Genomic DNA, 16,366 nt, shown 5'->3' with positions numbered 1-16,366 from the left:
GGAAAAAGGGATTAAGAGACGAGAATATGGGAAGAGGGCAAAATGCAACCACTATTCCCAAAAGGGATTTTTTTTTATTTTTAGAAAAATAACCATCCTTCAAAAATGAAGAATTGCTTTTGAGGTAAGAAGGAAAGGATAGTCAGAATAAATATGACATTTGGACATATGCTGGTTAGTGAGGTACTTTATGTGCCAACATTTTATAGCTGTAGGCTCATAGTGGTCACTTAGTATTTCACTCAGGAAGGCTTTCTATGCATTCCAGATGTTGTCCACACTGCCAGCTAAGGAAAGCACTGAAAATCAATGGTGTCAAGATGCCTAGCACTAGATTTCAGCAAGTAAACCCATGCCTGTCCTACCTCATCTGAATTATTATAGCAGAAGGAAGGTAACTCTCCCTCCTCCTTCTTGTGGAAACCACACAGAAAGCCAGCCTCTTTTCAGCTGTGTGTAAAGAAGGGTGACTCGGCAATGTCTGGTCTCCATGTGTACAAAAAGCCCAGGCACGCCTGCCTTTATTAGGATATGACATCGACTTGGCTCCGTCCCCTTGCATAACCACATACAAAGCAAAACACGTTATATGTGGCAGCTGAGGTTCAATTCAAGAAGTTGCTGCTTAGAAGCCAATTCAGCCCCATTACAAATGACATGGGAACATCTGGAGACGTGGTTCAAGTAGAAGAACTGGCCTGAGCTCCTCAAGTCAGGAATACAGGAGCCAATCCAACATCTTCCTCGCTTGGTCACTACATGAAACACAGTTTGTTTAGTAACTTATCTGACCTCATCTCCCTCTGTTGTTTTATGGGAACTCTGCTCTAGCCAAGCCAGCCTCACTGGTCCATACCCACTGCTTCTTCCCACCTCTGCCACTCTCTCATGTCATTCTCCTTGTATGGAATAGGCACCAACCCTCGCTCTTGACTACTCAAATCTTTTGCAGATAAAGGGAAAGGGGGAAAAAATCTAGAGCAGGACTAATCTGCATCAACTGGAGAAGAGCTGGACAAACTGCTAGACATACATGTAATGAAATATTACTGTGAAAAATGAAATGATGGAACAGAATTCAAAGAAACTTGGGAATACTTGCATGAAATGAAGCAGATCAAGGCAGAAGGAAGAAAACAAATTACACAATGACCTCAGTGATGTGCCAGAAAGCAAATCAGACCTCTGGTCTATGCAGCGACAGGTACTAATTTCAGAATTCTCCTCCTCTTTGCAGAAGTGGAGGACTGCAGGTGTGAAATGGGGTGTTTATGGTCAGACATGGTCAATATGTCAGCCTGTTTTACTCAACTGTACTTCTTTGTTATGAAGAAGGATTTCATGGCAGGTAAGAGAGGAGAGAGGGAAGTGTCCACTGCGAAATGATAAAGATTTTTTTAAAGCATCAATAAATGTTCTTAAATTAATTTTAAATGGAATGTTTTACATCCTTCAGTGTCCATTTGAAATCTCAACACCACGCAGACCGATCCTAGTCTGTAGTGATCTCTCAGCTTTTGGGGCTAAAACAAATTGGATGCACTCAAGTCCACACTTCATTCTAACAGAAGTGGAACAGAGCCACGGCTCTGGATGATAAAAAGCCAGGTAATTGAAAAGCGGCTGTATTTTACTTTACATTTCACATTATTTACTTGGAATTTTTCCTTCGTCTCACTCTGAAATGCAGAGACACACACACCCATGCGCATGCTGCTAAATGGAGCAATGGACGGAACACGGGGCCTGGAGTCAGGGAGACTCATCTTCCTGAGCACGAATCCAGACTCCAATACTGCCTGCGTGACAGTGGACAAGTCATGTAAACACTATCTGCCTCAGTTTCCTCATCTGTAAAATGAGCTGGAAAAGGAAATGGAAAACCACTCCAGTATCTTTGCCAAGATGGAATCACGAAGAGTTGAACATGACTGAAAAACAACTCAATACCCTCGCAACTGGATACACACACGTGTATTCTCAAATATAGGGGCTTTTAGCCTTTTTTGCATGTCATGGACCCCTTTGGTAGGCTGATGAAGCCCTCCTCAGTATCATGTTTTCAAATGCATAAAAGTAAAATAAAATATGTAAGATAATAAAGGAAACCCATTATGTTGAAATAAAGATGTGATTTTTCCCACCCAAGTTCACAGACCCTTTCCCCTTAATTCTATCTACCCTCCCCCTGACATGCCTTCAGCCAGCTCTCTAAGACAGTTACAGCCTAGTTACAGATTTGCATCTTTGGAAGGAGTTTTCCATACGGGGAGTTCCTCATGTCAATGAAACCCATGTCTACACAGATCTCGTCTCTCTAAAATCCACTTCAGTAACACTGACTGGTGGGGAGCTCCTTCACATTCTTTGAAATAGAACAGTTGGGCACTATGTGGTATCATTGAAAGGCTGAGAGTAATAAGACCTCAGCTATAGTCCAGGCACTATCACTAATTCTCTATGTGATCTTGGGCATGTCATTGTAAACGTGGTGAGGAGAAAGGCTGGATTAACTTATCTTTTTAGGTTTCATCTAGTGCTGAAATTCTATGAAGACTTACAATCAAACTATGTAGCCAAAAGTCAAACCTCCGAGCGACTGACCTGCATCCATGCTGTGGTTCATCTGGTGATCACTGGTTTCTCCATCCTCACTTAGGTAACCAGGGGGTGGGGTTTCTAGAGATCAAAAACCAGAGGGTAAGGGAGGTATTAGAGGAACTCAGTATCTTGGAAAATCTTAGAGTACCACATAACCTGGTTTACAATGCTTGACCTTTCAATCTAATGCTCCCCCACTCGTAATGGGAGGGGAGCCAGCAGCCCACAGTGGGACCTGGCGACATACTCAATGTCTTCGGCAGCATATGGCAGCTCCAAAAGGATGTGTGCCGAACTGCATTAACATCAGCTGGCTTAAGCTACAGTAGGCTGTGTATATGTTCTATCTCTCCAACTAGATCTTAAATTCCCTTGTTCATTGATACTGCTCCTATCTTGAAGGCCTAACTCTTTAAAGATCTAAACCCAAACTGTCCATCCTTCAAGGCCAAATTCAAGAACTGTTTCTTGTAGGAACCTTTCCCTCATAATCCCATCCCATGGTCTCCTCTCCCATGCCTTAAATTTGTATCGTTTTTATGGTCTATACCCCTTACTGGGCACTTAGCATGTACTTATTACATTATTTGTAACTGTAATGTTTATTCATACACATACAAATCCTTTGATGCATCTGTGTCTTGCCTCCCCCACTAGAATAAAAGATCCTGCATGGAAGAATTCATGTCTTATATGTTCCTTTGCATTTCCCACAGCACCCAGCAGAGTAGGTATTCCAAAATATGCTGAATGGATGAGGTAAGAGAACTAAGATCTGAAAATGGATAGCTGGAAAATTCTGATGATTTCAGTGACCAACTTGCAAGATCCCAGAGAATGTAAGCTCCATGACAGCAGAGACCGCTTCCCTTTTTGCCTCTGTACACTCAAGGTTACAGTGTACGTTAAAAGCAATACTCAAACTTCCTTCTGCTGAAGTCATATTCTGGGGCCTCATTCGCGTGTGGAGATGATCCTGGATTCTCAAAAGGCTGAGCCAATGAAACACAAGCTCGGGCAGGTCCTCCCTACGCTGAACAGGCTTTGCACTTGACCCGAGTTGGACTGACACGTAAAGGGCAGCCTAGCTAAAGTCAGAGAGGTTTATCAGCAAAGGTTGACCACCCGGTGACAAAACGTCTGGCCAAAGTAATTCAGACATCTTGTCCACTAAGTCTCCCAGAGAGGACAACATGCAATGATATGAAGTCACGGGTCTTCTGAATTAGGGAATAAGTCCCTCAAGTCCAAGAAATTTAAACTAACTGGGAGTGAAATAAAACTGATCTGTATAATTTAGCTCCCACATACCTTTCCAGTCTTATTACACCTTATTCTGCCAACATCCAGTGACACTGGCCTCCCGGCTGTTTCACAAACAAGACCCTCCATGTTTCTCTGGCTGTTACCGTGGCTGGAATGCTCTCCTTCCCCTGTTCTACTTACTGTCTTCCTTTAAGCCCCTACTAAAATCTCACCTCCTACTGAAACCTTCCCCAACCCCTCTTAATTCTAGCGCTTTCCTTCTGTTAGTTATTTCCTATTTATCCTGTATATAGCTTGCTTTGTATATATTTGTTTTCGTGTTGTCTCTCTCATTAGATTGTAAACTCCTTGAGGGCAGGGACTGCCTTTTGCCTATTTTTGTATTCCTAGTGCTTAGTACAGTGCTGGCACAGAGTAGGCATAGTTTACTGACTGAGTTATTGGTCTCTATGTTCACAGAGAATGCTGTCACTCACGGGTCTGGGGAGGAGTTTTCTTTAACTCTGCTTCTTCCCCAGCCTCCCTCCTCCCCTCAGGCCTGTAGTTTGGAAACCACTATTACTCATCGCCATCACAGAGCACACTTGGATGATCAGAGACGCCCTGAAAACGGTTTGGCAGGAGGCAGGGAGGTAGGGCTAGAGCTATACAAATGCCGAGTTTTTTCTATTTCCATTTCCAAAATAAATGACTGCAAAAAGGGAAAGGTCTACACCATTCCTCCCTGCCAAGAAAAGCATCATTAGTGTTCACAGAGTTAAAGGGAGCCTGGCCCCTCCCAATGGAGATGCGGTCATGAGTCAGCCAGCCAGCAGGCCAAGCATTTACCAAACAGGAGAGGATCAAGTTGGGGATTTAGGGAGGGCGTAGAAGGGGGGCTTGAGGGGAAAGAAAATTTCATCTTATTTCTGTGCCATATCACCCTGGCCAGGCTCCCAAGAGCTCCAGGTTCTTTCCCCAGCTGGCCACAGCACACAAGCAGCTCTCTGGACGGTATGTACCTGGAATGTAATTGCTTTGGGGTTCGATCCCTGCAGGGAAGTTCGTATTCTCTGGAATGGAATGGCTGTAGTCATCTAGTGGAGGGAACTCAGCTGGGATCTCTGTGTGTCTTGGGACCAAAACAGGAGGTAGAACTGTGCGGGAAACAAAGGATGAACAGGGAATAAAGAAAAAAATGGGCAAGAGAATTTAAAACACTCACACACACACACACACACACACACCCATCTCAGAAGCAGTCTCCACATCTTATCGGCATGAGCAGAATTCAACAGTTTCCCCCATCCCCTGAGGGTACCTGGTGTCTCTACTCTCTGGTAATGATAGGGATTCACACAGACTTCATCTTTCTTCATATTGAAGGCAAATTCACACATTTCCATGGCCCGGAGCTCATGGTGGCTGTGAAGGTCCGGCCATCGCCAAAGGCGGCAATAGATCACGTGGGGCAGACCTTTGCGGTGAGACACTTGCAGTCGGCCATCCAAGGATCTGTGCAGGAAAACAAAATGGCAATTAAGACTTAGGCTTGGCCCTTCTCAAGTTGTGGCGGGTTTCATTTCTCAAAAATCAATCAATTAATAAGGACTTATTAAGCACCAATTCATCATTAGGCTATGCACAGAAGGTGGGGGGGGGTCCTCCTCAGTCCCTGGCCTTAAGGCAGGGAGTTTATATTTTAAGCTGGGGTAAGCACAGCAGGCCAGGGGAGTGTAGCACAGAGTGCTGGATTTGGAGTCTGGGGACCTGGGTTCAAATGCTAGCTCTGCTACTCCCTCCCCAGGTAAATTTGCAGCAAGTTATTTAATCTCTCTAGGCTTCCATTTCCTTGTCTGTAAAGTAAGGGGAGTCAACCAGATACCCTTGAAGGTCACTGCCAGCTATAAATCTATGACTGTGTAAGTCTATATGACAGAGGCATAAAGTCGTTGGGAAGAGATGCACATTCATTTCACACACAGACACATGCTAGCAGGGGGTGGAGGTTAGGGTGGTACAGTGGATAGAGCACCAGGCATGGAGTCAAGAAGACTCATCTTACTGCCTGTGAGACCTTGGACAAGTCACTCAGCCCTGCTTGCCTCGGGTTCCTCATCTGTAAAATGCACTGGAGAAGGAAATGGCAAACTGCTCCAGTATCTTTGTGAAGAAAAGCCCAAATGGAGTCATGAAGAGTTGGACGTGACTGAAAATGCCTGCACAGCAGCAGCAGGGGGCATCACGCGCACAGAGCTCTAGAACAGCAGCACTGGACAAGACTTTAGAGAGAATCTCCCCCTAGACTTTCATTTTACAGATAAGGGACCTGAGAGCTGTCCAGGGTCACATGGTGGGGGAAGGGGGCGCAAATAAACCAAAATGATAAAAATAAAAGCTAAAATAACAAAAAGCTTCCACATTCCAAAAATATAACCTAAGTACAAATGCTGTCTTTAAGTCCCAGTCAACAGACTGCCACACTTTTTAATCCAGGGATTTACTGTGTATTAGGACACACCAACACATACGGTTTGATTCTGAGGTGGAGAATGGTCAGTTAATTTTTTTTTTTTAGAATTTAAAAACATTCATGATAAAGATCAAACAAAAGGGACTTTCATGTTAAACATTTCTCAGGTCAAATTGAGAATGAATTTCTATAATGCTTCTGCAATCCCTGGGAAAAGTTTGAGACGCAAAGGGGCCATCCTAGTGGGAAGACGGAGAGCAAGAGAATCCTAACAAGCCTTCATTCTTTATCCTTGGGCATTTCTGTCAGGCTAAATATTCTACAGATAACCAGACCCCTCCCTTCCTCCTCTGAGTGGGTAAGTTTGGTAGTTTAGCCATAAAAGCCGTTCTGACCTGTGACCAAACACTTCTGGCCACCGCAGCTGTCCAAGGGCGTATGGCTACTTTGATCTCCACAAAACAGTGGTGAGTCACTGTGCCTTTAAAACGAGATGAAACAAGGCTCTACTATCATTGAGAAGTCTAACAACATCCAGATCCCACCCTTAACCAGAAGGCCCAGAGCCAATGGAGGGTTGGGGGGATGGGGTGTGTGTGTGTGTGAAGAAATCCTATTTTTAGACTGTGGATAACTATTTGCTTCTGTCCTGTTGTTATTTGTGGTAATAGATACACATTCCTCTTACCAACTCCAAGCCAGGGGCAGAGCCCACCTGAGATGTCTGCTTTGTAAGGAGTAGGGCATGCACATGCACACACACTCACACACACACACACACACCACACACACACACACAACACACATACAGAGTCTCTCCCTCTCTCTCTCTTTAACAGGTTGAAGTTTTAGTAGTTTAAAACCACACTGAGACTTTGGGGACATCCCCTATATGTGTGTATTTATTGACTTCCTATTTATGTTTATATTTCTACATGCATTTGTCTCTCCCTGTAGAGCATCCCAGCTCTCTGCAAAGACGGATTGTTTCATCCTTCTTACATGTATCCTATCACTTAGCACAAAGGCTGACAGGGAGTTAAGTACTCTTGTTGTTATTTATACCTGTTGACTGAGCTACTGCAACCCCTTTAAATGAGACCATTTAGCTGGTAATTGTCACAGCCAGAAGCTGAATGAATTTTGTAACAGCAAAACCCAGTCTTCCCCAGGCTGCATGGACTGAGCGCCCACTGTGTGCTGGTGTAGACAGGAGTGAGAAGAAGAGCAAAAGGGATTTATGCCATCCTCTGCCCTGTGGTGTTGTTATTTGTGTAGGACATGTGTGACCTTACCAGACTTTAAACTCTTTGAAGGCAAAAACTGTTACCTATCAGTGTGTGTACACACACACACACACCCCATGCGTGCACATGCACGCTAGCATAATATATTACATGCAAAAGACAAATAATTGTTAGATTAATGAATGAATCATTAAGTATGAGACATGGCTTATGCACTCTAAAAACTTTAACTGGGAAGACAACACTAAAGTACATGAAAAAAATTGTGTGTGTACGTGTGTCTGAAAAACGACTGAACAACATATATAATTATATATAATAATAATACAATTAATAATATATATAATTTTTCCAATGTATGTATTGTTATTTTGTTGGTTTTCAGTTGTGTCTGACTCTTCATGGTCCCATTTATGGTTTTTTTGGCACAGACACTAGAGTGGTTTGCCATTTTCTTCTCCAGCTCATTTTGCAAATGAGGAAACTGAAGTAAACAATGTTAAGTGACTTGCCCAGGGTCACCCAGCTAATAAGTGTCTGAGGCCAGATTTGAACTCAGGAAGATGAGCCTTCCTGACTCTAGGCCTGACTATCTATCCACTGTGCCACCTAGCTGCCATCTGTAAGAGACTCGTAGACACTCAAGCAGCTAGGTGGCACAGTGGATAAAACCACAGACCTGAAGTCAAGAAGACCTAAGCTCAAATCTAGCCTCAGACACTCACTAGCTGTGATCCTTGGCAAATCACTTAAATTCTGTTTGAATTCAGTATCCTCATCTGCAAAATGAGGAAAATAGCATCTACCTCTCAGGGTGGTTGCAAGTATAAAATGAGATATTTGTAAAGCACCCTGCAAACCTTAAGGCATTATATAAGCATGAGTTGCTATTGTTATCTCATTTTAATAACGTTACTAGTAGATACAACTATACACTATCTCTGTTGGCCAATGAAACCTCAAATGAAGGAAGCAGGTCTGTAAACATTTTTGACATGGTGACAACGGACAGACTAGGAAATGTGAACGGTGAATGAATCACAGCAGTAGAGTTCTTCCAGTTATGGAGTTGCATAAATGGAGTGTACAGTGAGTAAGAGGATGGAAGTACTCAGTCCAGCTCATTCTCTTTTAAAAAGCACCAGCTCAGCACACGGATTAGGGCAACTGACCATCACATTTGCTCTTTGGACTATGATAATAGCCTGAGTTGGCTGGACAGCTACAACCTCACTGCAGGGGGAAGGCCAATTGTTCCTTGAATGCTTGGTACCTGTTTACAAAGTCTATACAATTATAAAAAGGGGGAGGGTAGGAAGAAGTAGGTCCCAAAGAAACAGCGTGGAAGCAGAAGCTAACACAGCCAGCCCCCAAAGGGAGGAATGTTAATATACTCAACATTTTATTACAAAATATTTTTAAAGAAAATTGTGAGAAAGTGATGGGGAAGGAAGGGAAGGGCAAATGGATCCTGGATTTTCAAGGGGTGGAGAGACTGTGCGGAAAATCAAGCAGAGCCATCAGCCCTGGGTAAATGCTTAATATCCTTCCAATAAAGGATCCTCAAGTCTTTATGTAGGGCAAATTAGGTATTTATCTGTTTTATTGGTTCCAATGAATCAAGTTGCTCCTACGTCACAAAGGCTTGTTGTTTAAACACCAATATTATCTCAGTGGTTCAATATGACATCATATTGTAGAATATGACCTACAAGGAATCCAAAGTACAGATGATCCAAGGGACAATCAAAGGACAGTAGTTGTAACTGAGCGTGCTACAAATGATGATGCGCATGTGAAAATCAGCAAAACAATCATCATCATCATCATCATCATGGATATGTATGACCAGAAGAGGAGGTGGGCCAGTTATGTATCAAGAGCTAAGGATGACAGATGGGAGTGTTATGCTAGTATCCAGGAAGTGAGTGAATGAATGATGAATGAATGAAAAAGCATTTATTAAGCAGTTACACAGTGTAACAAGCACTAGATCTTAAGCCCCGGGGATGCAAAAGTTTTCACACTCCCTGCCCTCAGGGAACTTAAATTCTAATACGGGAAGGCATCAGATATTTGGGAGTGGTGTCCAGGAAAGGTTATTTTGGTTTGGAAAGTTACAGAAATGGTGAGTGCAGCCACAGGTGAGTACATTGACCCACCCTTTCCTGTAGCAAGAGAAATCTTGTTTTGATTGTAGTTCCAGAACCAGAGGAGGGGGGAGCAGGGTAAGGCTAAAGACTGAAAAGAGTTGGCTAGAGAGGCGATGATGCAGAGGGTACAAAGCAAGGAGCAAACCTAGCGGCAGTGCTAAGAGGCACTCCCCAATCAAGACAGCAGGTCCTCAGGGCAGGCTGAATTCTGAAGCTAAACTAATTCTAGGACTAAGTCCTTCAAGATTAAAGGACTGAGTCTCTGGTCTGCATGGAGAGGCATTGACTGGACAGAACAATAGAAAGAAATGGACAGGGACTGAAATGGATAAGAATGAGGAGATGAGTTATGGTATACCCCAGTGGAAGTTGTACCCACATTAATGGAATCACAGGCTCTTTTATGTCTCCATCAATGCAGATCAGCAACTTGTCTATGACATCTAGTCTTAAACGAGTTAGCTGAAGCACTGAGAAATTAGCTTGTTTGCCACGGTCACCAAGCTGGTAAATGTCAGAAGTAGGATCTGAACCACTCAAAAAACCCCTTAGAATCCCAGAGTTGAAAAGGACCCCAAGAGGTCACCTAGTCCATCCCAACAAGGAGTTATGCATTGTCTCTTCTTGAAAAAACCTCCAGTGACAGGGGTGGCCCATTTCACTTTCTGACAACTTACATCCAGCCAAAGTCTACCACAGTAACTTCTACCATTCTTAGTTCTACTATCTGGGGCCATGGAAAAAAAAAAGTAATCCCTCTTCCCCATGAGAACACCTTAAATACTTAAAGACAGGCATCATCCCAGTCTCTAGGCTGAATGTGCTCAGTCTCTTCGATTGACTGCCCCCCCCCTTTACGTGGCTTTAGGGTTTAAAGTTGCACCACACAGCTGGTGGTGTTGTCCAGTTGCGTCTGACTCTCTACGCCCCCTTTTGGGGTTTCCTTGGCAAGGATATTTCCATTTCAATTTCCTTCTCCAGCTCATTTTACAGAAGAGAAAAATGAGGCAAAGAGGGTTAAATGATTTTCCCAAGGTCACATAGCTAGTAAGTGTCTGAAACTGGATTTGAATTCAAGTCTTCCTGAGTTCTTCTCCAGGCCTGGTGCTCTATCCACCGTGTCACACAGCTGCCCCAAACAGCTGGTAGGTAGAAGCAGAGAGGATAAGAGCACAGGTCTCCTGATTCCCACTCATTCCAACAGGCTATACATTGACTATTTCTACCTTTCACTGCAAAGACTGGTAATCAGGATATGTGGTTGGAAAAAGAATAATGCTTTGTACTTGTAGGGCACTTTCAACTTTTAAAGAACTTACACACAGGATGACCTATGATCTTTATAACAACCTTATGTCATAGTAAGGCAGGCTTTAATATCTCCATTTTACAGAAAGGGAAATAGAAGCTGAAAATTGCATGGGATACTTCTAATGAGTTAGCCACGGTGATATGTTTAGAAATTGGGTGACCTGGCTTTGAAAGCTTGCTCCTTCTATTATCCACACTCCCAATTGCTCTGTAGAGTTTCTAGTATATGGCAGAAAAGAGGAGGAGCACTATTAATCAGAATTCTGTAACTACGATCAAAGCACATTGCCAAAGGTCAACCAGTCTATTCCCCTGCATTTGAGCAGGCATGTAAGCAAAGATGACAGAGAGAAAAAGATTCCTTTTGTTCTCAGAGTTCTCCAGGGAGAGGGTTTCTCAGGTCTCCTAAGTTAGCACCCTCCTTTTTGCTTGGGTCTCGTGATTCCCCAGATCCAATAGCGGTCCTGGTCCTCTCTTCTCCATATCCCCCCTCACCCATGAAACACAATGAGCACTCTAAAAAACTGTAACAAATTGGGGATTTCAGTGGCTGGATTTAATTGATGTGTTCTTTACACACTCCCAGAGGCTGCAGGGGAATAAGCCCATTTTAAATAAATGCCATAAATAAGGCAATACCTTACTAATGATACTATAAACATGGTCTGCCGCAGAGATGTCTGAGTGATGACCAGTCTTCACCCCCTCCTCGTCCTTTCTCTAGTGAACAAAGCTTCTGGGTCTTAATAGTGATACTTCCCCAATCCTTCCTTCCCACCCTCCCACCTCCACCACTGGGAGCTGTCCAGTTAACCAGGATTTGGGCTTCCTGCCTACTTGCGACCAAGACCTCTTCCCACACCCAGTGGCTTCCTGGCCCGATCTCTCCTTCCAGCATCCTTCTCCAGCAACTCCCTCAAGCTCCTTTAAAAGGAGGTTTTAATCCTTCAAGATATTCTCCACCAGCCGGACCATTTCCTGTGGCAGGAAATTAGGTTTCCTCCCATTGGCTCCTACTGGGACCTGTAAAGTGTCCCAAAATGGTGGTAGGGCCAGCAGCCAAGGATGTGGAAACACCACACAGTCCAAAGCAGATGGTGAAGGTGGAGTCTACCGGGCCCTTCTCCAGGAGGATGGGGGTGGGGGGAGGGGGAGGACCAGGGAGAAAAAACTGTCCTTCAAAGCTACGCTTGGTTCCATCCTAGATCCAGCTGGCCTCTCTCTCAGTAAGTTCCCCACAGTCATTTTAAAGATGATTCAACATGCTTCATGGGTTCAGTATCGTGGAAAGAAAAATGGATTTGGAATCAGAGAACCCAGATTCAAATCCCACCTAGGCGACTTTGGGCAAGTCGCCTCACATCTCTGGGCCTCAGTTTCCTTATCTGTAAATACTTAAGGGAGTGGACTAGATGAACTCTAAGGTCTCAATCTACAATCCTAATGTGGTAATGGTAATGGAGCCAACGGGAAAGGCTTGGAAGCAGCCAAAGGGCAGACTTACCAGCCAGGAAGATCAGTGATAACTAAAGAAATTCCTATGAGGTATGAACATATCTCACTAAAAATATACGAGAATATTCTGTATATTCATATACCAGAATTTTCTAATGAGCTCTTTTCCCTCCAAAGAAGCCACCTGGGGAGTGAGGGCAGGAAGGAAGGGGCCGTGCACTCACTCCCCCATGCTACTGCTCCAACACGTCTTAGGGAATGCCTCTTTTTTGAAACACAACAGACTTGGAGCTTGAAGGGGGCACTGTTGCTGTTTGTTGTTCCATCTTTTTCAGTCACATCCAACTCTTTGTAGCCCCGTATGGGGTTTTCTTGGCAGAGATAATGGAGTGGCTTGCCATTTCCTTCTCCAGCCCATTTTATAGATAAGGAAACTGTGGCAAGCAGTGGCTTGCCCAATGGTCACACAGCTAGTGTCTGAGGCCGGATTTGAACTCAGATCTTCCTGACTATAGGCCTGGACCTCTATCCACCATGCCACCTAGCTGCCCCCCTACTACACCATGCTTACCTTTTTGATTCGGTTTTTACTTCCTGGAAGATCAGTGAATTAGCAGACAGGTGGTGCAGTAAATAAAGTACAAAGCCTGAAGCCATGAAGACCTGATTTCAAATGTGACCTCAGACATTTACTAACTCCATGACCTAGCAAGTCACCTAAATGCTTTCTGACTCAGTTTCCTCACCTATACAATTGGAAAATAATAGCACCCACCTCCCCATGGTAGGGAGGATAAAATGTGGTAACTTTTGTAAAGTATTTCCTAAACCTTAACATGTAATATAAATTATTATTCATATATATATATATATATATATAAATTATTATTCATATATATATATATATATATATATGTATATATATATATATTCTTAAATATTCCTATTGGACAGTACAGCAGACAGAGAGAAGAATATAGTGATAATCTTCAATTTCATAATGTTGATGGAAATCCCTAACTATTAAGGTTTTCAGTCTTCTAGTTCATTCTGCCTTCATCACTCATTTGTGCATTCTTAATTTTGGAAAGTCTTCATTCTTTCTGGTAGAGAATGATGTTTGGCTAGAGTCAAAAGTCATTTGGACAGAGCCAATCTGGTGAATAGACTATAGAATTCTGCTTTTGGTCCAAAAACATAAAAGACAAGAAGACTATATTTCTTATGCAACTTACAAACTCATGTCAACAAATAAATATGAAGCACCTGCTCTATGCAAAGCACTCTTCTAAGTGATGAAGACAAACCCAAAGGTCATTCCTCTCAGAGAGATTACGTTAGCCAGCCCCATCCGCAGATCAGTTTAATACAAGACAGAGTGTGATGGTGGCAAAAACGGCTCCAGACAAAGTGCTCTGGTAAGATTTAAAGAGGGAGAGAAAAGGAGACCTCTGAGATCATCTAATCTTGCTCCCTTCCCTTTTACAAATGAGGAAAGTGAGGCTCAGCCAGGCTAACTTACCTAAAGGTAAACTGCTAATAAGACCCTTGACTCCTACTCCAGGGCTTGCCCTTTCTTACTCCACAATCCCTCTGAACCAAGTTCAAGGGAATTGGTCCATCAAGTATACTACCTTCAAATATTTCAAGACATTCATTCTTTTATGATTGGGAGTAGCCTTTTCATCCACATGGACAAGTCATCCATATTTCATAAGATGGTTTTCATGGCCAGAAAAATTCCTCACTAGGAATGAGTGAAGAATCTCACTAATGAGGTGCCCAACCTTCTAATGATAAGCCCCTCCGATACTTAGCTAAGTCAGCCCTTCGCTGGCAAACAACAGACCATTTTAAGGCTCATACTCAAGCTTTTATAGTTCAGCGCATGCTACCAAAATGTGGACTCCAATGGTTTAGACTCCGAGAGTCTAAGGGTCACTTTCATGCCACAATGAGGCAGCAGATTGAGATTTTAGTGCAGGAGTTCTTAATCTATGAATTTCCTGTATTTTTTTAAATGTTTTGATAACTGTACTTTACATACAATTGGTTTCCTTTGTAATTCTGTGTATTTTATTTTATGCATGGAAGAACATTATTCTGAGAAGGGGTCCACAGACTTCACTGGACTGTCAAGTACTATATGACAAAATTAAGCTTAAGAAACCCTACTTCAATGTAAGGCCAACAAATAAACTTCATTTTAAAAGGGAAAAAGATGATTTGAAATACTTTCAGGCGATGACTTTCTTTAAGGAGCAAAAATACTCAGCTGTGGTCTTAAGAAATGTGAATCAATACTTGTGCACTGTTCCATACAGAGGCTGTGCAAATTCACAGGGCACAGAGAAAGCCATCTGTTCCAAAGGCAGGTGTGTCACAATAGCCCCTTCTTTTCTCTCTTCTTTTCACTTAACACTTCTGGGTATCTTAACAAGGTTATTAGCTTCTTTCTATAAAAGGGGGATTCTGGAGTTTGTAAAATCCCTTTTCATAGTTTGCTGACAATGGCTCTTATAAAAATATTCCTGATTCTTTTCTATCTTTCTGCAAACCAAGTCTCAATTATTATTTTCAAAAGAAATATTCCCCTACCCCCCCACCTCACCCCCGACAGAAAGGATATTTACATAATGGCAGAATTTGAAAACTGGAATAGCAACTCCAGAGTTCCTCACATGAGTCCCTCCTGTTACAGAGGAGGAAAGAAAAGCCTGGGAAGGTAGAGGGATTTGCCCAAAGATAGAGAAACTCAGATTCCCTCCTTCTGAGGACCAAAGCTCTTTCCACCATGCTTTGCTCATGGATCTTTTGCTCAAGTGAAATGAACTAGCCACTCACCCATTATGAGTAATGCTAAGCTATGCGGCCCACATGCCCCTCTGGCAACCAAAGCTCAATTCTCCCCGGGAAAAAACACGTCTGTGTCTGTGACTCAGGCCTTCAAGGATGCTCTTAACTCTTTCAGACTAGTAAGGGACCATTCAATCAACAAATATTATCATAGGGGCAAAACACAGGTTTAGAGCTAAATGGGATCTCAGACGTCATCTCTATCAAAAGACCTCACTTCATAGATAAGGAAACTGGGTCCAAGTGAGGGGAGGTCAGTCAATCAGTCAATAAACATTTTTAAAGCATCTACCAAGACAATTCCAAAGAGCTCATGATGAAAAATGCTCTCCACCTCAAAGAGAGAACTGATGAACTCAAAATGCATAATGAAGCATATTTTTCACTTATTTTTCTTGCTTTTCTTTTTCAACATGGCTAATAAGGAAATGTTTTGCATGATTTCACACATATGATGGGTATTAAGCTGCTAGCCTTCTCAACAGGCAGGGGAGAAGGGGGAGGGAAAGAATTTGGAATTCAAAATCTTGTATATACACATACACACAAACACATATAACACCTACTATGTGCCGGTACTAGGCACTTTACAAATATTATCTCATTTGATCCTTACAGCAACCCTGGGAGGTAGGTGCTATAATTATCCCCATTTTACAGGTAAGGAACCTGAGCTAGGCAGCAGTTACGTGACTTACTCAGGATCACACAGCTAAGAAATGTCTAAGGCTGGATCTGAACTCAGCTTTTCTGATTCCAGGCCCAGAGTCCCATAAATTACATCACCTGGCTGCATCTAATTGGGCTAGATGCCTTGTGAAGTTCTTTTTAGCTCTAGACATAAATTGCTTCTGGTTCTGTGTCTGGGTTACTTTGACTGTGAGCTCCCTCTCCATCATATGCAAGGTGCCGTGTACACTGTGGCCAAGGTCCTGTAGCATAATGTACTATGTTATATATAATGTGCTTCTCTAAATGCCGTATTTACTACTGGCAAGGAGCAAACTGGCCCTGAAGATACAGAA

General features: G+C 42.9%; 1 protein-coding gene across 2 annotated transcripts in view; it reads right to left on the bottom strand.

The window, feature by feature from the left end:
- SMAD3 (SMAD family member 3) overlaps positions 1–16,366 on the bottom strand; it is a 162,921-nt gene that overhangs the window by 27,308 nt on the left and 119,247 nt on the right. For both annotated transcript variants that reach the window (XM_020982788.2, XM_078151215.1), the window contains exons 2-4: positions 5,168–5,361; positions 4,869–5,003; positions 2,605–2,679 (exon numbers count right to left, since the gene is read on the bottom strand). In XM_020982788.2, coding sequence (XP_020838447.1) covers positions 2,605–2,679; positions 4,869–5,003; positions 5,168–5,361 — 404 coding nt within the window. The remainder of the gene's footprint in view (positions 1–2,604; positions 2,680–4,868; positions 5,004–5,167; positions 5,362–16,366) is intronic.

Source organism: Phascolarctos cinereus, unplaced genomic scaffold, assembly GCF_003287225.1.
Source record: "Phascolarctos cinereus isolate Bilbo 61053 unplaced genomic scaffold, phaCin_HiC Scaffold_3;HRSCAF=262, whole genome shotgun sequence".
Lineage (NCBI taxonomy): Eukaryota > Metazoa > Chordata > Mammalia > Diprotodontia > Phascolarctidae > Phascolarctos > Phascolarctos cinereus.
Note: the sequence above shows the minus strand (reverse complement) of the source record. Positions and strands in the feature narration are given on the sequence as shown.